Source organism: Nipponia nippon, unplaced genomic scaffold (assembly GCF_047370975.1).
Source record: "Nipponia nippon isolate SJK-2023a ecotype South Korea unplaced genomic scaffold, ASM4737097v1 scaffold_5, whole genome shotgun sequence".
Lineage (NCBI taxonomy): Eukaryota > Metazoa > Chordata > Aves > Pelecaniformes > Threskiornithidae > Nipponia > Nipponia nippon.
This window is the reverse complement of record NW_028262369.1, coordinates 53,470,056-53,482,983: the sequence shown is the minus strand read 5'-3', so window position 1 is coordinate 53,482,983 and position 12,928 is coordinate 53,470,056. Positions and strand designations below refer to the sequence as shown.

At 41.0% G+C, this 12,928-nt stretch overlaps 1 protein-coding gene across 2 annotated transcripts in view; it reads right to left on the bottom strand.

The window, feature by feature from the left end:
• CUNH1orf21 (chromosome unknown C1orf21 homolog) overlaps positions 1-12,928 on the bottom strand; it is a 129,621-nt gene that overhangs the window by 74,061 nt on the left and 42,632 nt on the right. For both annotated transcript variants that reach the window (XM_087732109.1, XM_087732110.1), the window contains exon 2: positions 5,352-5,557. In XM_087732109.1, the coding sequence (XP_087588235.1) occupies positions 5,352-5,445 (94 nt within the window). In that variant the 5' untranslated portion in view covers positions 5,446-5,557. The remainder of the gene's footprint in view (positions 1-5,351; positions 5,558-12,928) is intronic.

Below are 12,928 nucleotides of genomic sequence, written 5' to 3'. Positions count from 1 at the left end.
TGTGCTCTGTGTTCAGCTTTATTTAGACTGGTTTAGCAATTGGAGCTGCTGTTAATAACAAAAATCCTAACTGGCAATTGCAGCACAGATATTCCCAATTTGCCAGAAGATTCTCACCTTCCATGTTTACTCTCACTTTTGCAAAGCACCCGAGAGCTCCATGTAAACATCTGGATTAGCCTCTCAGATTAATAAACAGATTCTAAAATTGGGAGATTTTTCCCCACAACAAATCACATTACCAGTTATTTTCTTACACAAAAAATTACGTCAATAACCTTCTCCCCAAATGAACATCCCATGATTACTTAAAAAGGCACAAATAAAATTAATCTACAAGAGACACTATATTATTAGAACATATGCTGAAATCAACAACACTCAAGGCTCTATCATGGCATTTTGTTCTTCATTGGTATTTACATTATTATAGTTCTTATGTATTGCTCTGGAAATCAGCTTTGAAGTGGAATGATGAATAAATGAAGATTTATGATTATTATCCTTATTAGAGGGATTTTAAAGTCATTAGAGACCAACAAGACATAATAATCATATTATATTCAATCTTCTCTAGAACATCTCCTTTGATAGGCCTGCTAACTCAATTATTTAAATATATATTACAGCAAAATGCAGCATGCCTTCTACAGTTTGGGATAAGATGGGCATTTTTATGTTTTGTTTTCAGTTAACCAGAATTTGTTCTTACAGAATTCATGGGTTTCACAGTGGGTGTCTCGGTTTTAAACACTAGAGTTTCAAATTTACAGTGAACACCTGGCTCAATGTATCTGCTCAGTTGAAAAAAAGGTTAAAAGTCGGGGAGGAAATAAGGCACTGGAGCACAATCATAACCTGCAGTGACTTTTAAAAGTAAAAAAAAAAAATCCCCACAGAAGCAATGATCTCTCAAATAGTCAATGGACTTGGCTTCAACCAAACACCACCAGGCAAGGAAAAAGCATCTAAAGGCTCTGAGGAAGAACAGAAGCAGAACTGCACCACTCCGAGAAGTTCAGAAAACAGTCTCTGGATTCAAAGTGACATCTATAGTCGAGCAAAATCTACTGATTAGAAAAAAAATATCCAAACACTGTATACCTGGAAATTATCTCCTTTATTAAAAAAGGAGGATGAATAAACCCTAAGACAAACATCACAACGCCTAAAGAAAGCTCTGGAAATGTTAAGTGGTCTTCTAGACAGGCCACCTTCTGAGGGCTTGGAGGGAGGGCTTGGAGGGAGGGCTGCAAAACAAGTATTTGGCATGCAAGCTGAGTGACAACAAGAAGGCAGAGGGCAAAGCTGCAGCCCTATTGATGCTCATTAACTCCTGCATGGCTTCTTTGCTTGCTTCTCTCCTGAAAGGAAGAGGAAAAGGTGCTGAAGGACTAGAAGTGTGTTCATAGCGAAGGAAGTTGGCAACGCAATAATGATGCTGTTCACAACATGAACGGAGAATTGTTATCCAAGGCACAGAGAGCAAGGAGCTGCACAGGAATTACTTATGTCCTTTCCACCCTTCCTTTACTCATGAAGTCCTGTACCATGAGCTTACCCCAAAGGAGAAGCTTGGAGACACCACCATTTACACAGTTCGGAGACCACCTTGATGTCTTCTTCAGTTCAGACAACTAAGGATTGTTGTACTACATGCACAGCAGACCTCTTTCATAGCAAGAATCCATGCTTAACTACAACCAGACAGGTCTTCTCCCCCCAGCACTCTCATTACAGTTACAGCTCTTTTCCATCAGTTACAAGAGGGAACCTTATAACCCCAGGCTATGACTAACCCCCTTCTCTGCTCTCTAAAACTTCCATCATTATTCAACCTTGACAGCAGAGATGGTATAGAGTAGCACTGTATCACTGTAGGTTGGCATTGGCAGTTCTTATCGCCCAGCTGGAAAACAAGTGCAATGGTAATAATGACCATCTAGTTCATTCCTCAGTAGCTTCACTTGCTACTTGTAGAGCTGCAGTTATAGCAGTCGGGCAAAACAGGAAAGCTCTTGAGCACCAAAGAAGATGGAGCTCACACAGAAAATCACATGAACAACTGCACTTATTTGTGGAAAAAGGATGGTATGTGGGAAAGCGAAAGGTTTTTCAGCTATGTGGCTAATGCTTTCAACCACACATGACAAAAATCCCTAAGTGGCAAAAAAACCCAGCAGCCAAAGGCAAAGGTAAGAGCAAAACTGGCTAGAACCAAATAAAGTATTTTCATACCTCCCTTCACTCAAAATGACCTATTTAATGCAAAAGCAAGATGGAAAGTACAATCCTTACTGTTGACTCTTTCTGCCTGCAACTTGTCTGGGGATGATGTTCGTGGAAGAAAGAAGAGTACCGTTTTCATCTCAGGTGTTAGGCAAACAGCAAGGGGCAATATACTGTCTTTCAGATCACATCAGCTGCTCAGGAAAGGCAGCACCAGCACTGAGGTATTTTCCTTTAATTCTGTCATTGCTGTTCCAAGTTCTTCATGATTTTCTCCACTTGTGAAACATCTGAGGCAATCTGGGCTACTACAACTATGAAGCTCGTACCTGCTAGTTCTCCACAGGTGCTTTATGTCAGATTAGTCCCCAGATGTGAACACTGCAAGTGTTCATCATCTATGAAAATCATCATTTATGGATACTAATAATCTCAGGATGTTATCGATGCTATCACTACATCAGCCGCCTTCCAACCCCACTTGTCATCTTTGTTTCTTTTACTTTGCTGCCTCCTTCCCCAAAACCTCTTACTGATTGCCTCTGATTCCCTTTCCATTACCTTCTTGCTCCTCATGAACCATCCGATTTCCCTGCCACTCACCTTGGTCTTGCTCTGCCTAGTCATTCTGCAGTTAATTTTTGATCTGTACAGGCTGCAGAGATACTTGCTTTTGGCCACTGGCTGGATGAGACATTTCTGTCCCTTCCCAGCAACAAGCAAGGAAACATTCAGCAGCTCTTGGCACCTGAAACTGGACAGGGGGACACATGACGGAACTGCTGCCGTGGTTTTTAACCTTTGTTGACTCTGCGGATGCTTCTGTATCTCTGGGAACTTGTTCTGTTAAGATTTGTCATCCTAGCTGAGATAGTCTGTTCAAATGTAGCACAACTACGCTCTCTCCTTGCAGCGAGTTGATGATGACAGCCCTCTGATACGGCACTGACTTTCTCCTTGACGACTTAAGGAATAGCTCTGCAGAATATGTTACATGGAATTAATTTGGGACTAACCACATGAAAGTTTAATAGAAATTGAAGTGGGCAGAATATTCTGAGCTTTCAGATCTAACTCATAACAAACAATGCAACTGCCACTACGATTTCTAACATGGAAGAAGGGGGAGCAGAAATAGTATTCAGTCTCCTATGAAAGAGCCCTAGGCATTTGGCCAGTCCAGAAGATTGTTAAGAAGGACAAGAAATATGATGTTAAGGTGTATTTTTCTTGCCTCTCTTTTTTATATTGAAAAATTGTGTTCAGGAACTATGCAAGGCACTGGACATGTAAAGCATGTGGCTTCCTGCTTCTACGCATCTAAACATTCTGTTGATCATTTGCAAGTCCCAAAAGGACAGCCGTAAAGCCAGGTACACTCCAGCTCACCTTTCTCGTACGCCCAGTTCCTGATCTGGAGGCTGTCCCTCAGCCGCAAGGGAAAAACATGGCTTTTGTGCTCATTCTGGTCACCATTCAACAAATCGTTTAAGTCACAGACTCCAGCTCTTTGCTAAAACAGGATCAGTCATTGAACTGCCTCTTTAGCAATGACAAGCTGTGTACCTAAACTATGTGCCAGAAAACAGTTAACAGCAGGTAGTATTCCTGATATCGATAGGTTTCTGTAAAATAGGGAATGAGTAATGGCCCTCAAATGGATCCCAGAATAGCTAAATGATACCGCTGACACCAGTCGACCTCTATAAAGTGGGAGCCCTTTAAAATCGCTTTGGTCTTCTTGATCCTCTGCCTCCAGAAGTTACTTTAGGCTTCTTGTCATTAAAGTTATGATCTTTGGCCCACAGCATACAGTTAAACAGAGAAAAAAAGCTGAGACGCATGTATTGCCAAAAATTGCTCCCTCATTAAAGATCAGCTAAAATATAAACTCAAATTCCTTTGAGAAACGAATAGAGCTTTTTGTTCATGACAGCACTTAAAGCCTGTTTTAAATAAAAGCAACACACTGAACTCACAATCCCAAAACCAGCATCTCTCAGGTTAGTGAAGGAGCAGACACAGGAAAGTAACCCATCATTCAGGCCTGAAGTTTGCTGAACAACTACTTCCTCTTCAGATTATGCCTCTAGGTATTCTTACTTTGGGATCCACTGTTGGGAGCAAGCTAGCCCCCAGAAAGGTTGAAAAAGTGAAATATCATTGCTTTTGAAATTAAAGGAAGATATTTTTTGCTGCTAGATGCGTCATTCCCACTTCTACACAAACAATTGCTATAAAAACCACAAGAGCAGAGAAGTTTGGCGTACTCAGTAGCAATGCACCTATTTTAAGAATAACAGTACCAAGTTAGCTTATTCACAGCTGACTTAACTTTCAGATAGATATCTGGGCAGATCTAGAAATCTCATTTCTGAACAGTCTTCCAGATAATTCCTAACATTTAAAAAACTGAATTACTGTTTAGATCATTATCTAAAAAACACTTAGCATATACTAACAGAATCGGGGCAGGGGGGTACACGAAATCATGAAGCTGACTGTACATTTTATCTTATACAACTTTCCTGATGCACAAGTGTCTGTGATAATACCTGGATCCTAGACCAGTCTTCCCACACAGTGAAACAGATGTTTTCATCCCACGTTCAGAGCTGTGGGTACCAATGAATCCCTCACAGAAGGTTATTTCTAGTTTCATTGTATCTTCAAACCCTGTTTGCTACAGGATTTCAGAACTAATGTTTTATTGCTTTATAGGACAACAGTATTGAGGAATTATTTTTCTTACTGAACAGACTTTTATTTTTAGGAAATGAGTCAACCATTTTGGTACCTAATGACAAATATATAACAGAGACACATATATAAATACGAGGGGGTTGTGCAACTCATTGTCTTTTAACTATTCCACGATTCATGGAGTTAAAGACAGTGCAGTACTGTACATCACTTAGAATGTTAATTTTCCACTAAGGATTTCACCCCGACCTCTGTTTCAGGTGTCATGGTACTGTCCCTTGGAGGGGCCAACTGCACTATCATCGTGATTTATTTTACCATGCATTTTCCTTTATGTTTTGTGAAAGGTTAAGGCTCCCAAATACACATTCCAGAACATTCATGATGTTGGGAGAAAGATGAAATCCTGCAACACTTACCACCAAACACATCTCCGTTCTGATAGTTTTTCCCCTTCTGAGTTTCCTCTTCGTTTTGAACAGTAGAAACATGCTTGGCGGAGGCACAGCCCATAGCTTCATTCAGACAGCTCCAGCTGGACCAAACCACAGATCATGTCTAGAGACGCACGCTCATTGTTTGAAAAATAATCCACCTTCCCGCGTGGTTGCCAAGACGCTGTTACCTAAAGATGGCAAAAGAGAGAGAAAAATATTGACAAAAGGTAACCTCTAAATGTAGAGCTTTAAGACGACAAATAATGGGGTTTGTGAAGAGAAGTACAAGAGCACAGGCTGTCTCCATCACCTTAGGTTGTTAAAACCGTATTCAATAAACATCTGATATATGCAGATCATGATATAGGTAGACCAATCCTGCCTTGGGAGAGGAAACTCAACGTCTCCTCCAGCCCTATTCTTTAATCCGTGGCATGAAGAAAGCAACACGCGCACAGATATGTTTCCCATAGAACACAGCAATATCTGTTTCTCCTGTTCCTTTTACCAATCTACTCATCAAGCCAGACTTCTTACAAAGTGTTTTAGTGATTAAGAGCTGCTAATTGCAAGTGTTCAGACAAAACACCCCCCCTAAATCAATTAAAGATCTTATGTTAATAGATGTGAAAGGCGATAGCCAGCTGTATTATCTTTTTTCTATGTGATCATTACTCTACTGGATCCATAAAACCTCCACCACTCAAAAAGGCAACTATCCCCATTTTAAGATGGAATAACACTCCCTGAACAATCCAGATGTCACATAAAACAAAAGGGGGAAGAAAAAGCTAGTTTATAGCTGCAATATTTTATATTAAAAAAATAATTAAAACCACAAACTGTTTAATGACCAAATGATTCCACACTCAAACAAAGCCAACTTCAAAGTTGGGTGAGATGACCTGGCTTGCCTTTCCATCAGCCAAACCTTTTGGAAAAGGACAAGAGCTAGAGCAAAACAAGAATCACCCCTTTTCACTGAGTGCTTTAGTTCAGCTATAGCATAAGATCATACACACAATTTCTTATCTCATTACTTCTGAGTATTTACTTAAAAGGATGTGGCTCATTTTACTCCATGCCGACCACAAGAATTTTATCTGTAACAGAAGAAGGGTGCTCTTACCTACGATATAGCAGTATCCATCCCACCAAAAACATATAACCCAAAGAATATCTTTTGAGGTTTATTTCCTTGTGTGTTCAGCACGAACAGCATGCCTGTCCGTGCCAAGGCAGCACCATGACACATCAGAACATGGTTTATGGGGCCTCCGCAACCGCCCTTGGAGGGATTTCCCTGCCCATCCCCAAAGTCACAGAAATGAGGATGTGGCCAGCTGGGTTGAGAGCGATTCTGCTTCTGCCATCGCAGCCGCAGGTTCCCTGATGGGCGGCTTTCACCATGCAAGGCAAAGGACTCTGGATGCAGAAGCACCTCTCACTTCTACTCACAGACCAGCTTCCACCTTCCACTTTGCTCTGCACAAGAGCACAGAGAAGTGCTTTTCTCCATTTAACCAGGGCATTTCACTCAAAGCATACAACATATATAAGCTCAATCCCTGTTCTAATCAGCTAACCCTCCCAGTCACACCTCTACGTGCATTTTTCATGTTCAGTATATTCCCCAACATGCTTTCTCCTTTTTTCCTTCCTCCTATAGATGCACACTTGAGCATAAATTTCTTATTACCCCACCCTGTCTTCTCCCTTAGTCACAGCTAGCTGCTCACCCAAAATCATAGCATTTTAAATCAGGCGTTCATGCTCTTAGTGGAAGAGAGTGAGCAGATCCCCCTTGAGCTATTTTTTTAACCCTATATGGTTACATACTTTTTTTTTAAAAAAGAAAACCTAGGTTTTGCAGCAAAAGTCAGTATTAAGCTAGGGAAACTTTCTGCTTCCTCAAGCAATCTCCAAGGCTCTTCTTCAAACCATTTTAATCCATCTGCTTGTCAGGCTTATAGACAAAGCTATAGCCCTGCTAAGAAACAAATTGCTCTCAAGATCCCTCTGTGCACATCCGAGCAGTCAATATCCAGAGCAGGCCATCCTAATTACACTGCCACATGTCGTAAATACTGATACACTCATTTTATGTAAACTATATTAGTTGTTCTTAAGTTTTTGCAATGCAGGGAGGGTCGCAGCTGACAATTTGTCTTCACATGTGTCCAAACAGCATGACAGCCTGCATTAAGATAACAGGTCTTCATCTCACTGTCGGGGTGGGAAACGAGGATCCATATGGATTTCAAGCATCAGCCACACTGTGCCTGCTCAAGAGGTACAGCAAGACACACAGAGATGTGGGAGATGGAGGAGAAACAGCAGACTGAGAAGGGGAACTGCTAACTGGACTGGAAACGAAATGTGGACTAATTTTCTTAGAGGATGCAAATTTGCTTAAAGATAATAGCTTTTACTAGACCAGCTGAAACAAATTGGGGGGGGGGGAGGGGAAGCAGTCAAGTTTTTCGCCCAAGTCCCTGTTTCAGATTTTAAAGAAAAGCAGGAGCCTCAAGGTAAGCAGAGCCTGAAAACAGTAACTTTGATTTCTGATTTAAAATATAACCAGTTATATTATCCAAGGGAAAAGGATGTGGCCAGCTATGGGGCAAAGAGCAAGGGGAGACCCGATGTAACCCCAGAAAAGACAAGGAGGTGTGTATGTGGGACCGTTAACAGACTGCACGTGGGGGAAATCACTGCACACTGCAAACCCAGCTTCTCTGTTACAGAACAGCCAAACAGCACTCACAGAAGTACCTGTTGAATGAATTATGCTGTTGCCTTTTTCAACTATTTTTCCTCTTTCTTTTTTTGCCTTCTGTGTCTCAGCAGGGACCACTTACAAAAGGGAAACAGCTGCTTAGTAATAAAAACCAAATGTATTTCATAACATAGCAGTGGGTTGGTTTTTGGGAGGGGATTCTTTCTGAAGCCTTATACACAGCCAACATGCAGCAAAACACACTGCAAAATCCTTAATCATTGATTAGTACCCAGGAGGGTGATGGTCCCGTCACCCAGGACCGGTGAGCTGTAGGAGCAATCTGGAGCAAAGAGACACAGAATGTGAATGCAGAAGGATAAAGCTCCTTGGGGGAGGGAAGGAAAAAATACCCACGGTCAAATCTCTCCTGCAGTATCTTGGTAGCACACGCCAACCTTACTAAAAATATGGTCACATTCAAAGGCACGCTGTGGTTACAGGAAACAAATGGGAATACAAGAACTGGAAGTTTCACCTTTTACATTAAAGAACGGTAATCACAGCAGTATCTGGAAAAACTACACAACTAGTACTTGGATTATGGAGGCAGCTTCCCCTGGTGCCAATAAACTGGGCTGAGAAAGCTACTCCAAAACGACCTCCAAGGTTAAGTCCAACACACATTTCCAGGCGCATTTCTTGGACTACTGTAAACACAATGCAGTGAGACAGACAACACTGTGACACTGATAACTAACACAACCCAGAGTTAGCAGAGGATTTAAAACAAAAAAAAAAAAAAAAAAAAAGTGAGAGAAAAGCAGCATTAATTTTACAAGAGATACACAACACCATGATGCTTTCCAGCCTTACACCATCCCCAGCCTTGGGGAAACCTCTCTTGCCCGAGTACCGAAGCCCACAGTGACGAGGTTCAGGTATTGCTCAGAAATGAGGTGCTGGTCCTCATTCAGTGGGATGCCTGCAGGGGGTTTTGAGGATGTGAAACGCAGTACTTCGAATGGCAGCAGCAGAACACATCCGTTCCGCCTCCTCCCCCACTTCTACACAACTATAATTTTTCCTTTTGTCTTCCTGAGCATTTTGGGGGCATACAGATTTTTAGAAGCCAAAAATAAAAAGAATAAGAAAACCTCAAACCATTTGCAGTTCGTGTTCACCACCCACCATCATTAATTATCAAGATTTGAGAGGCAATTTACAAGCTCCAATCTGCAAAATGCTAGTGAGAAAAATCTCTCAGGCAGATCAAAAGTGTCTACACCACCCTCAAATTAAATGCATCAGGCTTAAGATTAACATCTTATGTGCGGGTCAAGAGAAGACTACAGACACTCTCAGATGCTGTACTTCGTACCCCAAGTTTCTTTTGAGCTAAAAATGGGGAGCTCAATTCTTAGAATAGAAATTGCCTTTGGAAACCTTAAGCAATTCCTTTTTTTTTTTTTTTTTTTTTTGAGGCATGTCTATGTTGTGCTTTTTCTTTTACCAGCTCTTTCAACACTTCATTAATCCACTCGTCATCCCCTCACCTCTTCTTTCTGATGGTCACATCCAAGGCTGCATCCTTGACAAAAGACATTTTGCTTCCACAGCTGAAAACCAAACACTTAATAGAGAATGGAGGATCTCCAGTGTTTTACAACAAATGTATGTTAATTCTTCTATTACCACAGGTATATTTGTTTTCATTTTTATTGCACTGAGATAACCAATTTTTCATCCTCAGGCTGCAGATACATTTAAAGGTTTCCTTCCGTGTTGACCACACAGGAAATCAGGTTAAAATTTCACAGAGCTCAAGAGATCAAAGCAATGAGCTTTGTGCAACCATGAAAAAACCCTAAGCTACAAAGAAAAAAACACACTGACTTTTCCTGTAATACAGCCTAGTCCAGGCAGAACCCAAGGATTTAACTTAATGCTATTAATTATATTTATTTCCTATAAGAAATAAGCCTGTTTGATTTCCATTTGATTCCCCCCCCCCCAAAAGAAGAAAGCAGCAATGTCTCCTGAATTTGTCCTCCACAAGGGTCGACGGAAGTTAGCACCTCGGAGTCCCCCACTGTGATATCCCTTTTCCTCAGCTACCCTCCAGCACCTCTGCCAGAAAAGATGACTTTGGGGGGGTTTATTTTCAACTGCCAAAAGGCATTTTTGAGTCAAAAAGATGGAGCTTTTGCCTTTGAAGTGCACCAATGGCCCAAGGAGGGGAGGAAAAAAAAATTAACAAAAAATATATATCATATAAGCTCTCTTTCTCCTTCTTCAAATTATTCGAACCGACATTGCTGGTGAATAGCATAGTTATATTGAAAATTAACCCACTGACTTGCTAAATGAACAGGGCAAGGTTACAGCAGAACCAGAGTTGCAAACACTCTGAAGTAATACCTTGCAGTGGCAGAAGGGGAAAAAGAAAAGTCAAAGTGATTGGTGATGCTCTGTTACTTGAAACCCATAGGCAGAACACGCTCCCCTCCTCCTGCTGACACTAATAACCACGAAATTAAGCATTTTCTCCCCTTCTATGAATCGCTTGTCTCCATGATGCAAAATTTCTGTGTTTATTACCACATTTCGGCATCCTACTGGAAACATGCTGTTCCAGCCAGCTGGGCGAATGCAGCAGTAATCTCGCTGAAAGGGAAAAGAATGAGTGCGGTGCGATAAAATCAATAACACATAAGAAAATGCAGAGAAAGCGCACCACGGTTTTATAGCATTTTACTCAAGCTGCACTAAAAATACCATTGACAAGCTAAACCAGCCCAGTTACCCAGTTGGATAGTGGAACTGCCATTTGCATGTATCCTCTCTTGGGAAGCCGTGCTCAGCAGAAATTATATTTTAAGCACTCACTTTTCAAAGAGCAAACAAGAATACTGCAATTTGACAGCTAGAAAGACCAGACAGAAAAACCACAGAAGCTCGTCTACCTTGTTTTTCCCAGCAGGGAGGGCTTGGTTTGAATTAATGCTACTAATTCATATCATCAGGTTATTTGTCTTATTACAGGGACAGACTTTGCCCCACTGAGGCTTATCTTACCTTTTTTATCAGCAAAAATAGCCTCCTCTTTTCTTTTGTTTGCAATCAGCATTTCTGCTGACCCAATACATGTTTTTTTGATGCATTAAAGCAACAAGTGATTTCCAAATAGTATAGCTCTCAACAGCAACACAATACATCTAGGGAGCATTTCCTCCTTATTCAGTCTTATAAGGAGAAGTACCACCAATGAGTCCCTGGGAAGAGAATCCCCGGGAGATTTATGAGACACAAATGAGGAAGAGAACGGGAATTGCATTGCAATCTTCCTCTTCGTTCACACAGGGTGGAGTTAAAGCAACACTAGTGTGAAAAGCCCAGCAACCCAGGAGCAAGATATGTCAGTCACAGGACCTACCATTTTTGCTGTTTCCAAAGAAAATTAATGAAATTTTATTCCGGTTTTTTTTGGTTTTGTTTTTTTTTAAAACCTCAAATACTTTAGGATTACTGATAGGAAAATTACCGCTGCAGTTACAGAATGCAGTTCTAGTATCTAATTATTTTTTTCCTCTTTCTAGGAGAATTAATAGTCAAAATATTGAAGACAGATAAGACTTTACAAGAGTATGGGCTGGCAATGCTGTAGGTTTTTTTTCCTTGCACACAAAGGAAAAACACACTAAAGGTGGTATGTTTCTGGTGAGAACGCAAAACTTTCATACAACATACTGCACCTGCACAGTCTCCTTCAAACCAGTAGCAGTGCCACAGCTCCTCTTTACCATAGTAGGTGGTGCTACTCAACCAGAATTTCCAAAGAATCAGGACATTTATCCTACGTACATTCCCTTTGCAGAAAAAACAAGCACTTTTCATCAAAAATAAGATTACATGACAATAAGCTGAGAACACCTTACATATTTCCTGCTCCTAGATGAGCAACTGCTAGAGCTGTTACAAGGACATTACAGAACTGCAGTAGAGATTTCCACAACACACACAAAATGTTCAGACTTGTGTTTGCTACCAAACACATTTCAGAGGCAGTTTCAGAGCTGGTGGGCCACTACAGTACCTCAGTCCATTGCCCAGTACTTCTCTTTTGGGTCACAGTCAGTGCTAGCTGATTGAAAACCCAACAGAAACCAGCATGAGGGACCTGATTAAAGGCAACAAGATGCTCTCCACTGACTTTAGGTGACTTGAGGTCACTTCCTAAAACTCAGGTTTCATGGAAGAAAGATTGTTTTTGTGATTTATTTCCAAAGGGATTTTGGAAATGTAGTGCTGGTGATCACAGCCCAGCCAGGCATGCTGGTGTGATGGGAGATACTAGACAGGACTACAGAAAAGCCAGATTGAATTCTCTTTAGTACATGACGACTTTCCTGTATATCTAAGCATAATCTCCAGCACTTACCATAACGGGCAGGGTGCCCAAATACCTCTAAAGTATAAAGAAAACCAACAATAAGCTTTCCCATTTAATTTTATTTCTGTCTTCATGGTTTAAGAGCAAGATATGGTTTACTGAGTAAGACACAGTAAAAGGCCCTGAGGTACAGGAATAGTGATTTATACAATGTTTTGTGCACGTCTAAGTACAGGTCAGAGCATCATCTCCCTTCTGAGAATTCATTCCTCTTTCTTTGCCTTACTAAAAATAATTTAAAGATTCAAGCATTACACCTAGCCAATCAACCCCATCATTTAGAATTAGACTAAAATAAAGTGATGCAGTAGCTGTAGCCACACTGTCAACAAAACCATTTGCTTTGGAGGAAAACCTTGAGAGATAATTACCACACTGAAAAAGCAG